At 39.7% G+C, this 18,411-nt stretch overlaps 1 protein-coding gene across 1 annotated transcript in view; it reads right to left on the bottom strand.

The window, feature by feature from the left end:
- LOC124621034 (protein rogdi) overlaps positions 1-16,427 on the bottom strand; it is a 79,675-nt gene extending 63,248 nt beyond the window's left edge. The window contains exons 1-3 of the mRNA XM_047147112.1: positions 16,384-16,427; positions 16,229-16,300; positions 15,905-16,033 (exon numbers count right to left, since the gene is read on the bottom strand). Coding sequence (XP_047003068.1) covers positions 15,905-16,033; positions 16,229-16,300; positions 16,384-16,419 — 237 coding nt within the window. The 5' untranslated portion in view covers positions 16,420-16,427. The remainder of the gene's footprint in view (positions 1-15,904; positions 16,034-16,228; positions 16,301-16,383) is intronic.
- Between the last annotated feature and the right edge of the window lie 1,984 nt (positions 16,428-18,411).

Raw genomic sequence — 18,411 nt, forward strand, 5'->3', positions numbered from 1 at the left:
TTGTCATTGTATGTTAGGCACATACTCGTGGGACACCCCTTACAAGTTCTGAACTGCATGTAGTGTGTTTTTTCAAAGTTTAGTGACAAAGAATTGGCTAGGAACCAGTGATTAATGTCCACAAAAATTTTATTAGCCGGTCTTTCTAAGACTACACTTGATTTGCTATTTATTGCAATGTTTGTATCATCGGCAAACAAAACGAACTTGGCATCTGGAAATGTTACTGATGAAACGTCATTGATATACACAAGAAAAAGTGACCTAAAATGGAACCTTGTGGGACCTCACATGTAATTAGTTCTCAGTTAGATGATGCCTGATAGCTTAATACATGTCTCTTTCCTAATAACACCCTTTTTTTCCTGCCAGAGATATAAGATTTGAACCATTTTGCAGCATTTCCTGTTACGCCATAATATTCTAATTTACTTAAAAGGATATTGTGATTTACACAGTCAAATGCCTTTGACAGATCACAAAATATGCCAGTGGCCTGCAATTTTTTGTTTAATGAATTAAGCACATTTTCACTGTAAATGTAGATAGCCTTCTCAATATCAGAACCCTTTAGAAATCTGAACTGTGGCTTTGACAGTATGTTTTTTGAGATAAGATGGTTATAAAGCCGATTGTACATTACTTTTTCTAAAATTTTTGAGAATGCTGGCAAAAGTGAAACTGGACGGAAATTTGATGCTATTTCTTTATCTCCCTTCTTAAACAGTGGCTTAACTTCAGCATATTTCAACCATTCAGGAAATATTCCACTGATAAACGACTGGTTACACAGATAGCTTAATATGTTACTTAACTCAGAATCACATTCTTTAACTTTGTTGATATTTCATCATACCCACCAGATGTTTTTGATTTTAAAGGTTTTATGATGGACATTATTTCTGTTGGGGTAGTGAGGGTCAAATTCATATTATGGAAGACACTTGAAATGTCTGGTCTGAGGTAATCCATAGTGACATCTACAGAATCTGACAACGCCATCTTTTCAGTAACAGTTATAAAATGTTTGTTATAAAGTTCTGCAGCACTATACACATCTGTCACCAATGTATCATTTACTCTTAATGCTATTTGTCCCTCTTCAGGTCTGGTTCTATCAGTCTCCTCCTTCACTATATCCCATACTGTCTTTATTTTGTCTAAAAGTGCAAAGAATGTATAGTAAAGCAGACACTATTTTGGAACAAGTCTCAAGGCATAGTGGAAATCTTTGGTTGCATAAATGAACAGAAACATAAGTGTACATATCTCCACTGATGACAAACTCTTTTCTGTCAAGTTTACATAACTTTATACTTTAGTTAGCAGGACGACACACTATAAACATTAATTGTAATAATTAAGTTGCCATATCAACATATCGCTTTTGGTAAAGCGATGTGTTACCCAACAACATCTACCTGGTCAATGAATGATGATCACTTTAGTGAAAGTATTTGTTATAATTTGTTTAGAATTGTAAACTGTTGGGAAGTTGTATCGTTTGTGCATGTATATGGCCTGTTCAGAAAGTACGTATACTAGAATTTCATATTTGTTTGGAAAAAGTGTAATGGAAAAAAATTACAGGATATTGTTGACACACTTGTTCACTATTTTTACACATAATCACCATGCCATTCCATGCAGGTGGTGAGCCATAGCGCAAGCTTTTTTATACCCTTCTTGAAGAACTATCCTGCTAACTCATCCCCCACTCCAGAACCTCTTTCTGCACCTGCTCATGAGCTGAATATTTAATTCGACTTATATGTGCCATCAGGGAAGTGCAAAGATGATAGGGGAGGGAGGGGGGGGGGGGGGGGGGAGACAGTTCTTAACATCCCAACCAAATCAATCCTTGAGCACTTTGATGGCTAAGGCTGTGCGAGGACTGGCATTGTCTTGCAACAAGTACATTCCTCTTGTCAGCATTCTCCTCCTTTTGCATTTTTTAGGGTCTCTCAATACCTTGAGTCAGAAATTTGACACAAATTATACCGTTTTGGACCCAAAACAATAAGGACATGATTATTTTGCCTAAAATTGTGGTTCTGAATTTTTTGACAGACTGACATTTGGTGTGACACCACTGTGATGACTGTCGTTTCATCTCAGGTGTCTAATGAGCCAGTTACATTTCATCTCCAGTCACAATAGAGCCATCCTGTGAGAATATGCATCCTAAGTACTTGAAACTGTCCACCTGTTCTAACTTTGTTCCTCCTATTTGGCACTCAATCTGTTTATATTTCTTTCCCACTGACATTACTTTCATTTAGGAGATGCTAATCTTCATACCATAGTCCTTACATTTCTGATCTAGCTCTGAAATATTACTTTGCAAACTTTCAATCGAATCTGCCATCACAACTAAGTCATCTGCATATGCAAGACTGCTTATTTTGTGTTCACATATCTTAATCTCATCCAGCCAGTCTATTGTTTTCAACATATGATCCATAAATAATATGAACAACAGTGGAGACAGGTTGCAGCCTTGGCTTACCCCTGAAACTACTCTGAACCATGAACTCAATTTACCGTCAACTCTAACTGCTGCCTGACTATCCATGTAAAGACCTTTAATTGCTTGCAACAGTTTGCCTCCTATTCCATAATCTCGTAGAACAAACAATAACTTCCTCCTAGGAACCCGGTCATATGCCTTTTCTAGATCTATAAAGCATAGATACAATTCCCTGTTCCACTCATAACACTTCTCCATTATTTGCTGTAAGCTAAAGATCTGGTCCTGAAAACCTCTAAGAGGCCTAAACCCACACTGATTTTCATCCAATTGGTCCTCAACTAATACTCACACTTTCCTTTCAACAATACCTGAGAAGATTTTACCCACAACGCTGATTAAAGAGATACCTCTGTAGTTGTTACAATCTTTTCTGTTTCCATGTTTAAAGATTGGTGTGATTACTGCTTTCGTCCAGTCTGATGGAACCTGTCCCGACTCCCAGGCCATTTCAATTATCCTGTGTAGCCATTTAAGACCTAACATTCCACTGTATTTGATGAGTTCCGACTTAATCTCATCCACCCCAGCTGCTTTATTGCACTGCAATCTATTGACCATTTTCTCCACTTCCTCAAATGTGATCCTATTTCCACCATCATTCCTATCCCATTCTACCTCAAAATCTGAAACATTACTGATCGTATTTTCACCTACATTGAGCAACTGTCCAAAATATTCCCTCCATCTGCCCAAGGCATCCACAGGATTCACCAGCAGTTTTCCTGACCTGTCCAAAATACTTGTCATTTCCCTCTTACCTCCCTTTCGAAGACTGCTAATTACACTCCAGAATGGTTTTCCAGTAGCTTGGGCCATAGTCTCCAACCTGTTTCCAAAGTCTTCCCAAGATTTCTTCTTGGATGCTGCAATTATCTGTTTGGCTTTGTTTCTTTCTTCAACATAACTTTCTCTGTCTACCTGAGTTCTAGTATGTAGCCATTTTTGATACGCTTTCTTTTTCCTTTTACAGGCTGCCTTGACTGTGTCATTCCACCAAGCTGTTTGCTTCATCCAACTTTTACACACTACTGTTCCAAGACATTCTTTAGCCACTCTAGTACTGTGTCCCTGTACCTTGTCCATTCCTTTTCCAATGACTGTAATTGACTACATTCAACTAACTGGTACCTTTCTAAGATCGCTGTTATGTACTTGTGCCTGATTTCCTTATCCTGAAGTTTCTCCACTCTTATCCTCCTACATATGGACCTGACCTCCTGCACTTTCGGCCTCACAATCCCAATTTCACTGCAGATTAAATAATGATCAGCGTCCTCAAAGAATCCCCTGAATACACGTGTGTCCCTCACAGCCTCCCTGGAAGTGCACAACAGAAATTAAAACAAGGATAGCAATGGCAAAAGAGGCGTTTTATAAGAAAAAGAGAATTTTCTGCAGCAGTCTGGACAGAGAACTCAGGAAGAGACTCATACAATTTCTTGTATGGAGTGTTGTTTTATATGGCGCTGAAACACGGACTATGAGGAAGAAAGACGTTGAAAGGCTGGAGGCTTTTGAGATCTGGACATGGTGGAGGATGGAAAGAGTAAGTTGGATGGACAGAGTAAAAAATGAAGAGGTACTGAGAAGAGTGGGAGAGAAAAGACAGTTACTAAATGTAATAAAGAGAAGAAAAAGAAATTGGATTAGGCATATATTAAGAAAGAATGATGGACCGATAAAAACAGTTTCAGAAGGTTATGTAGAAGGGAAAAGGAAGCGAGGAAGGAAGAGATTCCAGACACTGGATGACATGATGGACAGTACAACATACATCAGCCTTAAGAAGGAAGCAACAGATGGCAGAAAATGGAGAGGCGAAGGACTTGCTAATATAGCAGATAACTGATGATGATGAATGTGGAATGTTATAAAACAAGAAACTGGAAAAAACAAACAAGTATAACATCAAACAAATCAAAGATGGGGATAGAATAATAGAAACACCTCTGGAAGTAGAAAATTTTGTAGGTGACTGTTTCATTGGCACTGTGGAGAAGCTGCAGTAAAATCTACCTACAACACATGTAACACCCACAATGACTTAACACAGCAAGCATAATGATGTTTTCCACAACAGAGCCTGAACTTAGGAAGATAATAGAACTAAAAAATAAGAAGTCAGCAGGCATAGGTGAGGTTTCGGTCTTCATTCTCAAGGCGTGTATACATAGTATATTAGACCCTTTAACAAACATAATAAATGAATCCTTCAGTTCAGATATTTTGCTAGATTACCTAAAGCATGCCTGAGTGATGCCCTTACTAGAGAAAGATAATGCAGAAAACATGGAAAACTAAAGGCTAGTTTCACTGCTGACTTCATACTGAACAATAATTGAATCATTAATGGTAGAGAGAGAGAGAGAGAGAGAGAGAGAGAGAGAGAGAGAAAGAGAGATGGACTAATACTTTGCATGAGTATATACAACCTTTTTAATGAAGCACAGTTTGGTTTTTGAATGGGAGAAATACCATATTGGCCATTACAGTGTTCACAAAAGTTGTACTTGAAGCTCCTGATACAGATGACTTGAGTTACAGGCATTTTCTTACACTTGTCCCAGGCTTTCGACACTGCAAACCATAAAATATTCCACAACAAGCTAGAAGCACTAGGTGTAAAAGAAACAGCAAATGAAGGGTTTCAGTCGTATTTGGAAAATAGGATGCAAAGTGTAGAGATAGTTCGCACATCGGGTCAATGAATGTGTCCAATTCCACCCGCCTGCTTTGACCCGTGACGTAAGGGTGTTGTGGTGTGTGACATCACTACAGTGCCAAGCTAGGTTTATGAGCTGGTTGTGTTTGGAGATGTCAAGATGTCATCTTGTGTTTGTCGGTGCCGTGTGTGTGTGTGTGTGTGTGTGTGTGTGTGTGTGTGTGTGTGTGTGTGTGTGTGCGTGCGCGCGCGCGCACCCTTGTGGGCATGCGCACTGTATTGGGTTTATTTGAACTTTCGTGTTGGAAGAGTGAAGTTGTTGGCAGTGTTCATGACGTAAGGACTGGAATTTTTTTCAGTGAGTTATCAATTAACCTTTTTTTTGTTTATGAGTTCATGTTTCCTTTAGGTGTTATTGGTTTGCTGTTTGTGGTGTGGTGAGACATTTAATTTAATGTGTGACTTTTGTTAGGTATGGATATGACAATCAAGTACAATAGTATTGTGTTGGGGTTGGAGATGGGGGAGGACATGTTGTCCCTGATTAAATTCCTCCAGGTATTTGGACTAATTGCTGATATTGTGAACTGCAGTATCTGTCACAAGAATATGAAGTTGGTCAGAGTTTCAGCGTCTCAGACCAGGGATGGGTCCGTGGCGGTGTTGGCGGGATAATGTTTGCCGTTTTATTAGATGCAGTACCCAGTTTGACAAATCTAGGCTGGCCATGAGAGAGATTGTTTTGAAGGCATACTATATCTGTTACACGTCCTTGATTAGTTTTTGTGTGCATGAGACAGAAGTGAGAGAGAGAATGGTGTTAGACTGGTTTTCTTTTTGTAGGGAAGTGTGTTCTGAGTATGTGAAGTATAGGGGTACGTTGGGTGGGTCGGGATTTGTGGTTGAGATAGACAAGTCGCAGTTTTGGAAGAGGAAATATGGGAGGGACAAGTCTTCAATTGGTTTGTGTGTGTGGGAGGGTGGATATGCTGATTGTGTTTTCAGAGTTTTGGAGGGCCTTACTAAGGGAATTGGTGTGGGTAATTGAAGAGTATATTGAGGAAAGGAGTACTGTAGTTTCAGATGCTTTTTCATCTTACATGGCTTTGGGGAAGACAGGTTTTGATCATTTAGCTGTGAACCACAGTTTAGAGTTTAAAAATTATGAAACTGGGGCATGTAGTAATACAATAGAGCGGTTTTGGGGACCAGTTAAATCAGTCATAGGGAGGGGTAAGAGGCGCTTTTCTAACCTGCAATCTAATTTGGATGAGTATTACTGGCAGAAGAGCATCCCTGGGGATTATTGTATTTTTCTTGTTTTTCTGGGGCCTGTGGGTAGGATGTACAGGCTGAGGGCGATTAGCTGAGGGGGTTTGGTATGTGCGGGTGGGGGGAGGGGCGGCTTGTAGGTAATTGTTGCGGATTTAGATGGGTGGGCTGTGGATGGGGATTGTTTTACAATTATGTTGTAGAGGACCTTTTTTTGTTCCAGTTGTTGCTTATTTGTAAGGCGTGATTGAGTTTTTTTGTGGTTTTTATTTGTTGACAATTTTTTGTATTTGGGGGGGTGGTGGTGACATGAGGGATTGGGTTTAGTTTTTTTCATTCTATTGGGCTCGACTTGTGATGTTTTGTGTATTTATGGTGTATTGTTCATTTTTTAATTTCTGTAGGGAGGTTTGTTTTCTGGTTTTATTTTTCATAGTTGTAGGTGTTGGTGTTTTGGTATCGTCAGCTGTGGCTGGCCTATATAGGTCAAGGGAAATGTCAGATTCTAATTCTTGTACCTGTAGGTGTTGGTTTTTGATAGATTAGCTGTGGCTGACCTATATAGGTCAAGGGAAGCGCCTGATTCCAATTTTTGTAGTTTTAGTTTTTGTGGTATCGGCGGTTGTGGTTGAGCTATATCCGTCAAGGGAAGTGTCTAACACTTGTGGATTTTGTTGGTGTGGCAGAACGTAGTAATTTTGTTGTTGTTGTCATTTTGTGTTTTTTGTGATTGTAGTATGTTTTTTATTTTTATATTTAGCTTGTCCCCACCCTAAAAATCCCCATTTCCCGCAGTTGTCCCATTAGTTTGATTATATTTTTGAAGGGAGATGTTATTGTCTTATTTACATGCATTTTCACGTTTGTCGCCATGTATAGTAGTGACATTATGGGCACCATATTGGAGACAATGTGAATGACCATTTCCACCATACTGATGACGTCATAGGTCAAAGCAGACAGTGGAATCGGATGTTTCTGCTTTATTAAACAACTATCAGACCACAAACATACATAAGGGATGTTCAAAAAGAAATGAGCCAGAGGCATAATCACAGAAACCAATACCTGTATGTTAGAGGTATTGACCCTGGCTGTTGAGACACTTGTCCTACTGTGACACAAGGCGGTGAATGGTTGTCTCATAAAATTCCCGGAGCTGCAATGTTAACCAGTTCTGCATGTACAGCCGGACGTCATCATCCGAGGTGAATCGTTTGCCCCTCAGAGCCTTTTTAAGGGGACCAAGAATGGCATAATTACAGGGAGAGGGGTCCTGAGTACATGGACTGTGGCCGAGAACCTCCCATTTGAATTTCTGCAGGAGTACTAAGACTATGTTGGCCATATGAGACTTTGCATTGTCATGGAGCAGAATGACCCAACAAGTGAATTTGCCTGGCCGTTTTGATTTGATCGCTTGGCGAAGGGTGGTCAAGGTTTGCGAGTAACGCTGAGCATTTCTGCTCTCCCGTGCTGCAGAAACTGAATCAGAAGGGGGCCATATTAGTCAAAGAAGAATGTCAGCATAATGTTTCCTGCACTTGTGTAGGTGGTCTTGGATTTTTTTGGTGGTGGTGACCATGGACACTTCCACTGGAGACTTTGTCATTTTGATTCTGGTTCGAAGTGATGACACCATGACTTCTCCAGCCACCACTTGTGCCAGGAACGCATACCCTTCCCGAGCATAGTGCTGCAGATTAGCAAGACATTGGGCGATTCGACATGCTTCCTGGTGTGGTTGAAGACTGCAGGGCACCCATTGGGCACACACTTTGCGCATATGCACTCATCCCTTCATGATGGTGTGAACACTTCCGACGCTAAATCCGACCATGGCGGCTATGGCTTTCACTGTCACTTGGTGGTCCTGGGTAATGAGTGCAGCCACCAGCTGGACAATGTCATCAGTAATGCAGTGTGGTGCTCCAGACCATGCATCATCAGCTAACAACACCTGTCCTTCCCTGAAGCACTTGTGCCATGCCTTGACCCTGGCAAGGGACATGCAGTGTTAGCCATACACTTGTGACATTCGCCAATGAAGGTCTGTTCCTCCTACTCCTTCTGCTGTCAGAAAACAAACAACACTCTTTGCTCTTCCTCTGATGCCTTCATGTCACTGTTTGCAATGCGACTGGCAGTGTTGAACGATTGATGCGTGCTGCTGCTAGCTCTGCATAGTCAGATGACGTGCATGAGTGCCCTCTAGCAATGGGCTGTGAACTTCCACACTTTGATCAGAACCACACCTGTTACACACGCCATGATATTACTCTCCTGTCACCAATTTTCGCATTCCAGATTCTGGCTCGTTTCTTTTTGAATGACCCTTATAATTGTAGGTGTTCCTCATGGTAATGTATTGAGTCCAATTCTATTCTCAATATATATCAATTAAATTGCAGGCCATGTATGAAATGGAGAAAAAAAATCTATGTGCTAATGACAACAGCATCAAGTCACTGATTAAACACCTGAGTTCGTACTAGGGGGGAAATAAACTCAAAGATGTTTGCAATTGGGCAGTATGTAATAAATTAATGCTGACCATAAAGGAAACAAAATAGTATGCACTTTAGCATATGGAGGAGAAACAACTTCGTCACATTTGCATACATGATAAATATGTAAATTTTGTTGCAAACACACAGTTTTTAGGGATGAACATTTATTGTCAGCTAATGTGGAGTGAACAAACAATGACATTGGCAAAAAGAGTGCCATCAGCATGCTCTTATGGTGTTAGCATCATTCTATAACGACCAGTGTCTTGTGATGACATATTATGCCTACATACACTCAATTATTAGCTATAGGATACTCTTTGGGGATCAAAGGCACAAAACACAGATATGACTTTGAAACTGCAGAAAAAGACCATAAGAAAAACTTGAAGTAGCAACCGGGCTCATTACAAAGAGCTATTTAAGGAACTGAGCACCTTTACTGCACCCAGTGAGTATGTATACCACAATGTGGTACAAACCACAGAAGGTTAATAAAACTGCACTAATAGTTGTGTTCACAGCCACCATGGGACAAGAGCCACGTTGGAGTCATTTAGGATGGACCCAGGCTGTTTACTTTGGTGTTTGTATGTTTGGAGTTTCAATGCTATCTAATTTTTTTGCCTTCAGGTTGGATATGAAGAATGCAGATATTTGCAATTAATAACATGGTGTTTTGTTTCATGCACACGGGCAGCTACTGCTGACATGTATTTTTTGTTTCTTAATGCTGCCATGTGTTCCTTGAATCTGATCTCAAATAATCCACCTGTCTGACCTACTTAGAAACAGCCACAGTCCAAACAGCAAAGAAAACAATCCGCTTTCATTCTTAATGGCAAAAATAATATTTACTACGGTATCATCTTTGTTTTTAGCAAGAGTTCATGTTACTAAATTGGTGTGTGTGCGCACGTACAAACACACATTCAAAATCAAAGAAACATGCGCTGAAGAGCCAAATAAACTGGTACACCTGCTTAATATCGTGTAGGGCCCCTGTGAGCAAGCAAAAGTACTGCAACATGACGTGGCATGGGCTCAACTAATGTCTGAAGTAGTGCTGGATGGAACTGACACCATGAATTCTGCAGGGCTGTCCATAAATTCGTAAGAGTATGAGGAAGTGGAGATCTCTTCTGAACAGCATGCTGCATGCCATCCCAGATATGCTCAAGAATTTTCAAATGGATGTAGGTGATCAGGCAGGATGCTTACGTACGTATCACCTGTCAGAGTCATATCTAGACATATAGGGATCCCAAATCACTCCAACTGCACATGCCCCACACCATTACAGAGCCTCCACCAGCTTGAACAGTCCCCTGCTGATATGCAGGGTCCATGGATTCATGAGGTTGTCTCCATACCCCTAAACGTTGATCTGCTCGATACAATTTGAAACAAGACTCGCCCGAGTAGATATCATGTTTTCAGTCATCAACAGTCCAATGCCGGTGCTGACAGGCCCAGACGAGGGATAAAGCTTTGTGTCATGCAGTCACCAAGAGTACATGAGTGGACCTTCAACTCCGAAAGCCCATATCGATGTTTCGTTGAATGATTCGCAAGCTGACACTTGCTGGTGGCCCAGCATTAAAATTTGCAGCAATTTGTGGAAAGGTTGAACTCCTGTCACATTGAACGATTCTCTTCAGTTGTCATTGATTCTGTTCTAGCAGGATCTTTTTCTGGCCGCAGCGATATCAGAGATTTGATGTTTTACCAGATTCCTGACATTCATGGTACACTCATGGAATGGTCATACAGGAAAATCCCCACTTCATCGCTACCTTGGAGATGCTGTGTCCCACTGCTAGAGTGCCCATTATGACACCACATGCAAACTCGCTTAAATATTGGTAACTGCTATTGTAGCAGCAGTAACCGACCTAACAACTGCGCCAGACACTTGTTGTCTTACACAGGCATTGCTGAATGCAGAGCCGTACTCTGCGTGTTTACATATCTCTTTATTTGAATGCACATGCCTATACCAGTTCCTTTGGCTCTTCAGTGTAATAATTAAATTGTTATATACAGCCCTGTTGGCTACATAATTATTATACTTATTGTTTCTAGCATGTCATCCTGATTACTTAAATGTGCATGAATTATTAAGTTACGTACATTTGAAAGGAAAGAATAGGTGCCTACAGGAGACACATACACTTATATTCCTGTTTCTATATGCAACCATAATCTCTAAAATATTTGGGGCTTGCTCCAAAGTAGTCAGTACTGCCGTATGTTCTTTGTGCTTATTAGACTTAAGATGCCATCTTTGCTGCCATCAATGTTAAAAAAGTGTCTTGGTACATATGCTGTAACATGACAGGAAAAGGAACTTGTAACCATGGACGTATTTGTATTTTTACTTTCATATTCATTTTTCATTTATCTTTTCAATGAAAGACCTGCACAAAACACTGGGTCATTTACCAAACAGCTTTTGTTTTTTCTCTACTAGGCATTGCCACAGGTTTCCAAAAACCGTAACACAACACATACATGCCATATTAATCCAGCTGATGATGGAAGTTTAAACCTTGAAAATGAGTAATGGAAACAAAAAATTAGTGGCTGATAAAGGTAAACCTGTTCTTACATTCAATATCAGTACATCATGGTGAAGCCTTAACAACAAAGTCTGCAATTAAAGTTAAGATGTCTGATCACTTTTAACTACCCAGAACTTCATTATTCCAAGAGATGTTCCTTCATTAAATGAAAGATGACAAATAACTTGCACTAGGGAAAGATGAGAGTTGATCATACAATGAAGGCTCTCATGATCTGAACTCATAGTTGCTTGTGAGCATTCTGAGTTTATGGTCGTTAACCTAGAAACTTTGATTACTGACGTTTCATTCAGAGCTGGACTGGACATTTTTATAGGTGCCCCTGGAGCAGCTGAGCCTTGCCAAGTCGTCAAGGAAAGCCTCGAAAGATGCCCAGCACAGCTCTGGCCAGAACCAAAAAGTTGAATGGCCATTATATATATATATATATATATATATATATATATATATATATATATATATATATATATATATGTGTGTGTGTGTGTGTGTGTGTGTGTGTGTGTGTGTGTGTGTGTGTGTGTGTGTGCATGCGAGTGTATACCTGCTAACACTTGGCACAAGACTCGTGGTTATGAACTGTAGATTAAAACTGAAGAAACTGCAAAAAAGTGGGGATTTAAGGAGATGGGATCTGGATAAATTGAACAAACCAGAGGCTGTAGAGAGTTTCCGAGAGAGCATTAGGGAACTTCCTGGCAGGTTAAAACTGTGCCGAACTGAATCTCTAACTCAGGACCTTTGCCTTTCGCGGGCAAGTGGTAGAGCAGTCTTGGTCCAGCACACAGTTTTAATTTGTCAGGAAGTTTCATATCAGCACACACACTGCTGCAGAGTGAAAATCTCATTCTAGCATTAGGGAACAATTGACAACAATGGGGGAAACAAATACAGTAGAAGAAGAATGGGTAGCCTTGAGAGACGAAATAGTGAAGGCAGCAGAGGATCAAGTAGGTAAGAAGACAAGGGCTAGTAGAAATCCTTGGGCAACAGAAGAAATATTGAATTTAACTGACGAAAGGAGAAAATATTAAAATGCAGTAAATGAACCAGGCAAAAAGGAATACAAATGTCTCAAAAATTGACAGCAAGTGCAAAATGTCTAAGCAGGGATGGCTAGAGGACAAATGTAAGGATGTAGAGGCGTATATCACTAGTGATAAGGTAGATACTGCCTACAGGAAAATTAAAGTGATCTTTGGAGAAAAGAGAACCACTTGCACGAATATCACGAGCTCAGATGGAAACCATTTCTAAGGAAAGAAGGGAAAGCAGAAAGGTGGAACGAGTATATAGAGGGTCTATATAAGGGCAATGTTCTTGAGGACAATATTATGGAAATGGAAGAGGATGTAGATGAAGATGAAATGGGAGATATGATACTGCATGAAGAGTTTGACAGAGCACTGAAAGACCTAAGTCGAAACAAGGCTGTGGGAGTGGATAACATTCCATTAGAACTACTCATGACCTTGGGAGACCAGCCATGACAAAACTACCATCTGGTGAGCAAGATGTATGAGACAGGCGAAATACCCTCAGACTTCAAGAAGAATATAATATTTCCAATCCCAAAGAAAGCAGGTGTTGACAGATGTGAAAATGACCAAACTATCAGTTTAATAAGTCATGGCTGCAAAATACTAACACACATTCTTTACAGACGAATGGAAAAACTGGTAGAAGCTGACCTTGGGAAAGATCAGTTTGGATTCCATAGAAATGTTGGAACACCTGAGGCAATACTGAACCTTCGGCTTATCTTAGAAGATAGATTAAGGGAAGGCAAAGCTACATTTCTAGCATCTGTAGATTCAGAGAAAGCTTTTGACAATATTGACTGGAATACTCTCAAATTCTGAAGGTAGCAGGGGTCAAATACAGAGAGTGAAAGGCTATTTACAATTTGTACAGAGCAGCGGTTGGGAAGGGAGTGAGACAGGGCTGTAGCCTATCATTGTCATTCAATCTGTATATTGAGCAAGCAGTAAAGGAAACAATAGAAAAATTCGGAGTAGGTATTAAAATCCACGGAGAAGAAATAAAAACTTTGAGGTTTGCCGATGACAATGTAATTCTATCAGAGACAGCAGAGGGCCTGGAAGAGCAGTTGAACGGGATGGACATTGTCTTGAAAGGAGGATATAAGATGAACATCAACAATAGCAAAACGAGGATAGTGGAATGGAGTCGAATTGAATCGGGTAATGCTGAGGGGATTAGATTGGGAAATGAGATACTTATAGTAGTAGATGAGTTTTGCTGTTCGAGGTGCAAAATAATTGCTGATGGTCAAAGTAGAGAGGATACAAAATGTAGACTGCAAAAGCAAGGAAAGCATTTCTGAAGAAGAGAAATTTGTTAACACAGAGTATAGATTTAAGCATCAGAAAGTTGTTTCTGATAGTATGTGTATGGTGTGTAGCCATGTGAAACATGGATGATAAATAGTGTACACAAGAAGAGGATAGAAGGTTTCGAAATGTGGTGCTACAGAAGAATGCTGAAAATTAGATGGGCAGATCACATACGTAATGCGGAGGTACTGAATAGAATTGGGGGGGGGGGGGGGGGGGGGAAGAGAAATTTTTTGCCACAACTTGACTAGAAGAAGGGATCGGTTGATACGACATGTTCTGAGGCATCAAGAGGTCACCTGTTTAGTATTGGAGAGCAACATGGAGGGCAAAAATCATAGAGGGAGACCAAGAGATGAAGACACTAAGCACATTCAGAAGGATGAATGTTGCAGTATGTACTTTGAGATGAAGAAGCTTGCACAGGATAGAGCAGCATGGAGACCTGCATCAAACCACTCTCTCAACAGAAGACAAAGACGACAACAACAACAACGACACAGTTTTTAAACTTCGGAAACGGGGCATTATAATAACAACAAGAAGCAGTAGTCAGACTCGCTGCAAAGAACCGTATAAAAACTGGATATCCTTACTGAACCAATTAAGTACATCTATCAATATATTGTGCCTATCAGGGAAAAGATTACTAAGTATTTCACAAATAAGAATACATATAATTGTGGAATAAAAGCAAGTTTGACCTTGCATTTACCAAGGGGAGAACTAACAAAAAAATTTGAAGCAGAATCTTCTATCAGGGAATAAAACTGCACAATAAATTGTTTAAGTAAATAAAAAAGCTTATTAAAATAAATGCATATTACTCAAATAAAGATTACTTAGAGGCCTCAGTACACGATAATAATGTAACAGGACAACTACAATACCATGTCACATTACAAAATACGTAATGACAACATAATGCTTTTACAAGCAAATGTGCAATGATCTATAGTGCATGATAGTAATGTCTCATCATTGTCCTGAGCACATCATCTCACTGAAAGGGGGGAGAGGGGTGGGGGTATGGGATAATGACTCAGTTTTCCAGACAAGGACAGAGACACTTGCAGATTTGTGTTCCTGAAGACACCATTGGGCAAACTATGTATGATCAACAGAACAGTGTACAGTGGAACCAACCAAAGGAGGCAATGCAGCTGTTGCTACACTGACTAGAGGATGGAATATGCTCTTTTCAGCCAACCTGATTTAGTTTTTCAGGAATCATTCAGGCAAATGCCAGAAATGGCTCCTAAGCCATGGCCAACCGCCTGTCCTATCATCATAAACAAACTTATATATCCTAAGTGTATGTATATTGGTGCTGTTTATTTTCCCTGTATTATGATGATAAATCCTATATCACTGTAAATGGATGAATAAATAAATAAATAAATAAAAGCTCTTTCTTTGGAAGGGTAGTCTGATTTATATTAAATGAATTCAAAATAAATGAAGCTACTGCTGGAAATTAAACATAAGCTTCAAACAGTTATAGTTTTCATACTCAGACAATTTACTAACTGTAGTAAAATGAAATAAATCAAATAGAACAACAGATTTAATTTCACTGGGAGTAACTATGAGTTCAGCAGAGGCTTTTGTGTTGCTAACTCCATGACAGCATAAGAAATTAGCCTATTGTAAAAGATTACTGCAAGACAAACACATTGAAGAAACCAAATGTAACAAGAAATGTGAACAGAAAATTATGAGCAAAAAGTATCAGCTGAAGTTATGTATGAAAGCATTATAATACTGCCGCAACTTGATCTGTGCCTGAATTCAAAACTGGGGCAAGGAGGCACATTGGAAAATATTTTGGGGAACACATTAGATATTCTATCAATGCAGAAGCTGTGATTACCACAGAGAAAACAACACATATAGGACGGTGCCAAAAGTTACGTAAAGCTCTTCAAAACATGGTAACACATATAGTTTTTTCTTTGTTCTGATGATCTAGGTCATACACTAACCGCATGAGTGATGCTATCCCCTGCCAATGTGATGACGCATTTTGGCTGCTCCGGCAGTGCTGACAGCATAAATTTTTCTTGTCTGTGTGATGCATCATTGCTACAGGCAGGAAATCTCCGACCACACTCCTGAAAGAAAGTTTTCCTTCATCCTTCATGCCCCTGCAATAGTTGCACGATTTGACAGCCACAACAGAACAAAGACGATTCATATTTCGTCGATCTCAGCCTGGTAGACAGCCTAATCAAGACTTTTAATGATACCACTACTGTGTGACTGTTGTAAACAAATAACATTTTGTAACTTCTTAAAACCGAACTTACGACGAGGATTGCATGTAGCTGACTGACAACAGCATGTACTTCTTTTCGGAGAACCCATTCGAACTCCAGTTGCTGAAAAGAATAATAAAATTGTAATGTTTTTCGTCTCTGCTCCTCTGCCATAAACATGAAACGTGAATTAATCAGAAACACACCAAATTCTGCGCTTCTTCCTTTTCGCAATCTGCCATTTTTAGCAGTAAGGTATATTGACACTAACATCTCTGCAAAGTTTACACAGACGAAGCGGTAATTTCAAATTTAGGGTAATTTCTCTCATTGTGTTATGTATTGCATACATATGTTCTTTACCCCTTTTCGCCAACATTACTGTCTTAAACAAAGCAAAACTTTTCCTAAAGTGCCCCACGGACACTCATTATTTGTTGCGCAATACCAATAATATTGAACGTCTTAGAGCACTATTGATGGTTACCGCAATATACTGAAAGAAGCTGCCGAGCTACGAAAATAATCACGATTGATCAATACATTGCGCAATATATTGTACCATGTAAGGGTGGTACTGCGCGAATACACGGCAGTTCCAATTGAGATTTCGTGTTTTGCGGGCGTGATAAATGGTGATGCAGCGACGAAAACTACCATGAATACTACAGGAAAGACATCTGAAAGGAGTCATGAGTAGAAGAGCATTCGGGTGAGTAATTTCATTACACATTTAGTACTTAATCAATTTTAGCTGCAGAAACATTCGACAAAAGTGTTTAGCGCAGAGAAATAGCACTGCAACTGCTTACTTGGCCGGCCGTCGTAGCCGAGCGGTTCTAGGCGCTTCAGTCCGGAACCTCGCTGCTGCTACGGTCGCAGGTTCGAATCCTGCCTCGGGCATGGATGTGTGTGATCTCCTTAGGCTAGTTGGGTTTACGTAGTTCTAAGTCTAGGGGACTGATGACCTCAGATGTTAAGTTCCATAGTGCTTATACCCATTTGAACTTTTTTTTTCTTTTTCTTTTTTTTTTTTGCTCGTCTGTTCGTTTCAGAACCTTGACTTATTTGTTGCAGAAGTGCATAATAGCACTATCTATCTACCTACCTCTTCTCTACAATAACATATTTTACTCTTTTCAGATTTATGGATCACTTCCAACATCATGTGAGTAAAATCAGATGAATATATGAAACGTGATGCGAAAAATAAGGCCTTCAATTCTCTTCTGAAAGTGTATCAAGGAAGATACCTTTCGGCGACGAAAGAAGATATAAAAAAAATATTTAATCCGCTATGTACAAATTATAGGAAAGAGGTGAAAGAAATCTAAGAGAGAAAATCAGGGAGTGGACTTGACAATGTATACGAAATCTACATAGTACAAAAGCACTGTATGGTACTTTTAAGAAACGAAGTTTCTTATAGATCCGGAAACGCCTGATTCCTCGTTGTCAACAGTTGCAGAGGAAAGTGAAGAACTTCGCATCTTGACGACAAGCAGAAATGTTTATTTCTCTTGTATCAGTTCTCAGAATTGACAAATGAGATAAAGTGGTATGTCCAGTCGACACACAGGACATGTTTATTTTTCTTGCAGTATATGTTTATTTTTCTTGTAACAGCTGTCATCAGTAGCGCTTGGTGCTCAATTTTTGTTGGTGCAGTCCACACAAAAACGCCAATATACTTTACAGTGGCATTTTTCCCAGTTGCTATATAATCATTTATACTACAATGCTTAAAGACGCTAGAAAAACAGTAAGTGTGATAGTTATACATTTACAGATGTAGTCCTAATCCACGAAAAACTGTAGCCAATAATAAAGTACATACAGAAGTAAACTCAACAATTTTTTTGTGTGTGCAGTGTTATAGTTGCTTGATGTGCACCTAACCGCTTGATTTCTAGCTTCTCTTCGATATTTAATAAATTAAAGGGCGTTTCCAACAAACAATCTGCTTCATTCATTTTAAATTCACTGTAGTGAGAGGTGGCTCACTGTTCACGACGTTTCCCATTAACGAATGGCAAAAGGATTGAAAGAGGGGGAGGCGAGAAATGCAGTGAGGCATGTACAGTGACTATAGGCAGTTTCGTAAGACGATGCGAGTAAAAATTTGGGCTACAGGCAGGGGCATGGCGAGAGAGGCACCTGCCAATATCGCAAAAACTGATCAGGTCAAAAATATGTAGAAGGTGATTTTTTCCATCGCATACAAACTCTAGGGA

This window comes from Schistocerca americana, chromosome 1 (assembly GCF_021461395.2).
Source record: "Schistocerca americana isolate TAMUIC-IGC-003095 chromosome 1, iqSchAmer2.1, whole genome shotgun sequence".
NCBI lineage: Eukaryota > Metazoa > Arthropoda > Insecta > Orthoptera > Acrididae > Schistocerca > Schistocerca americana.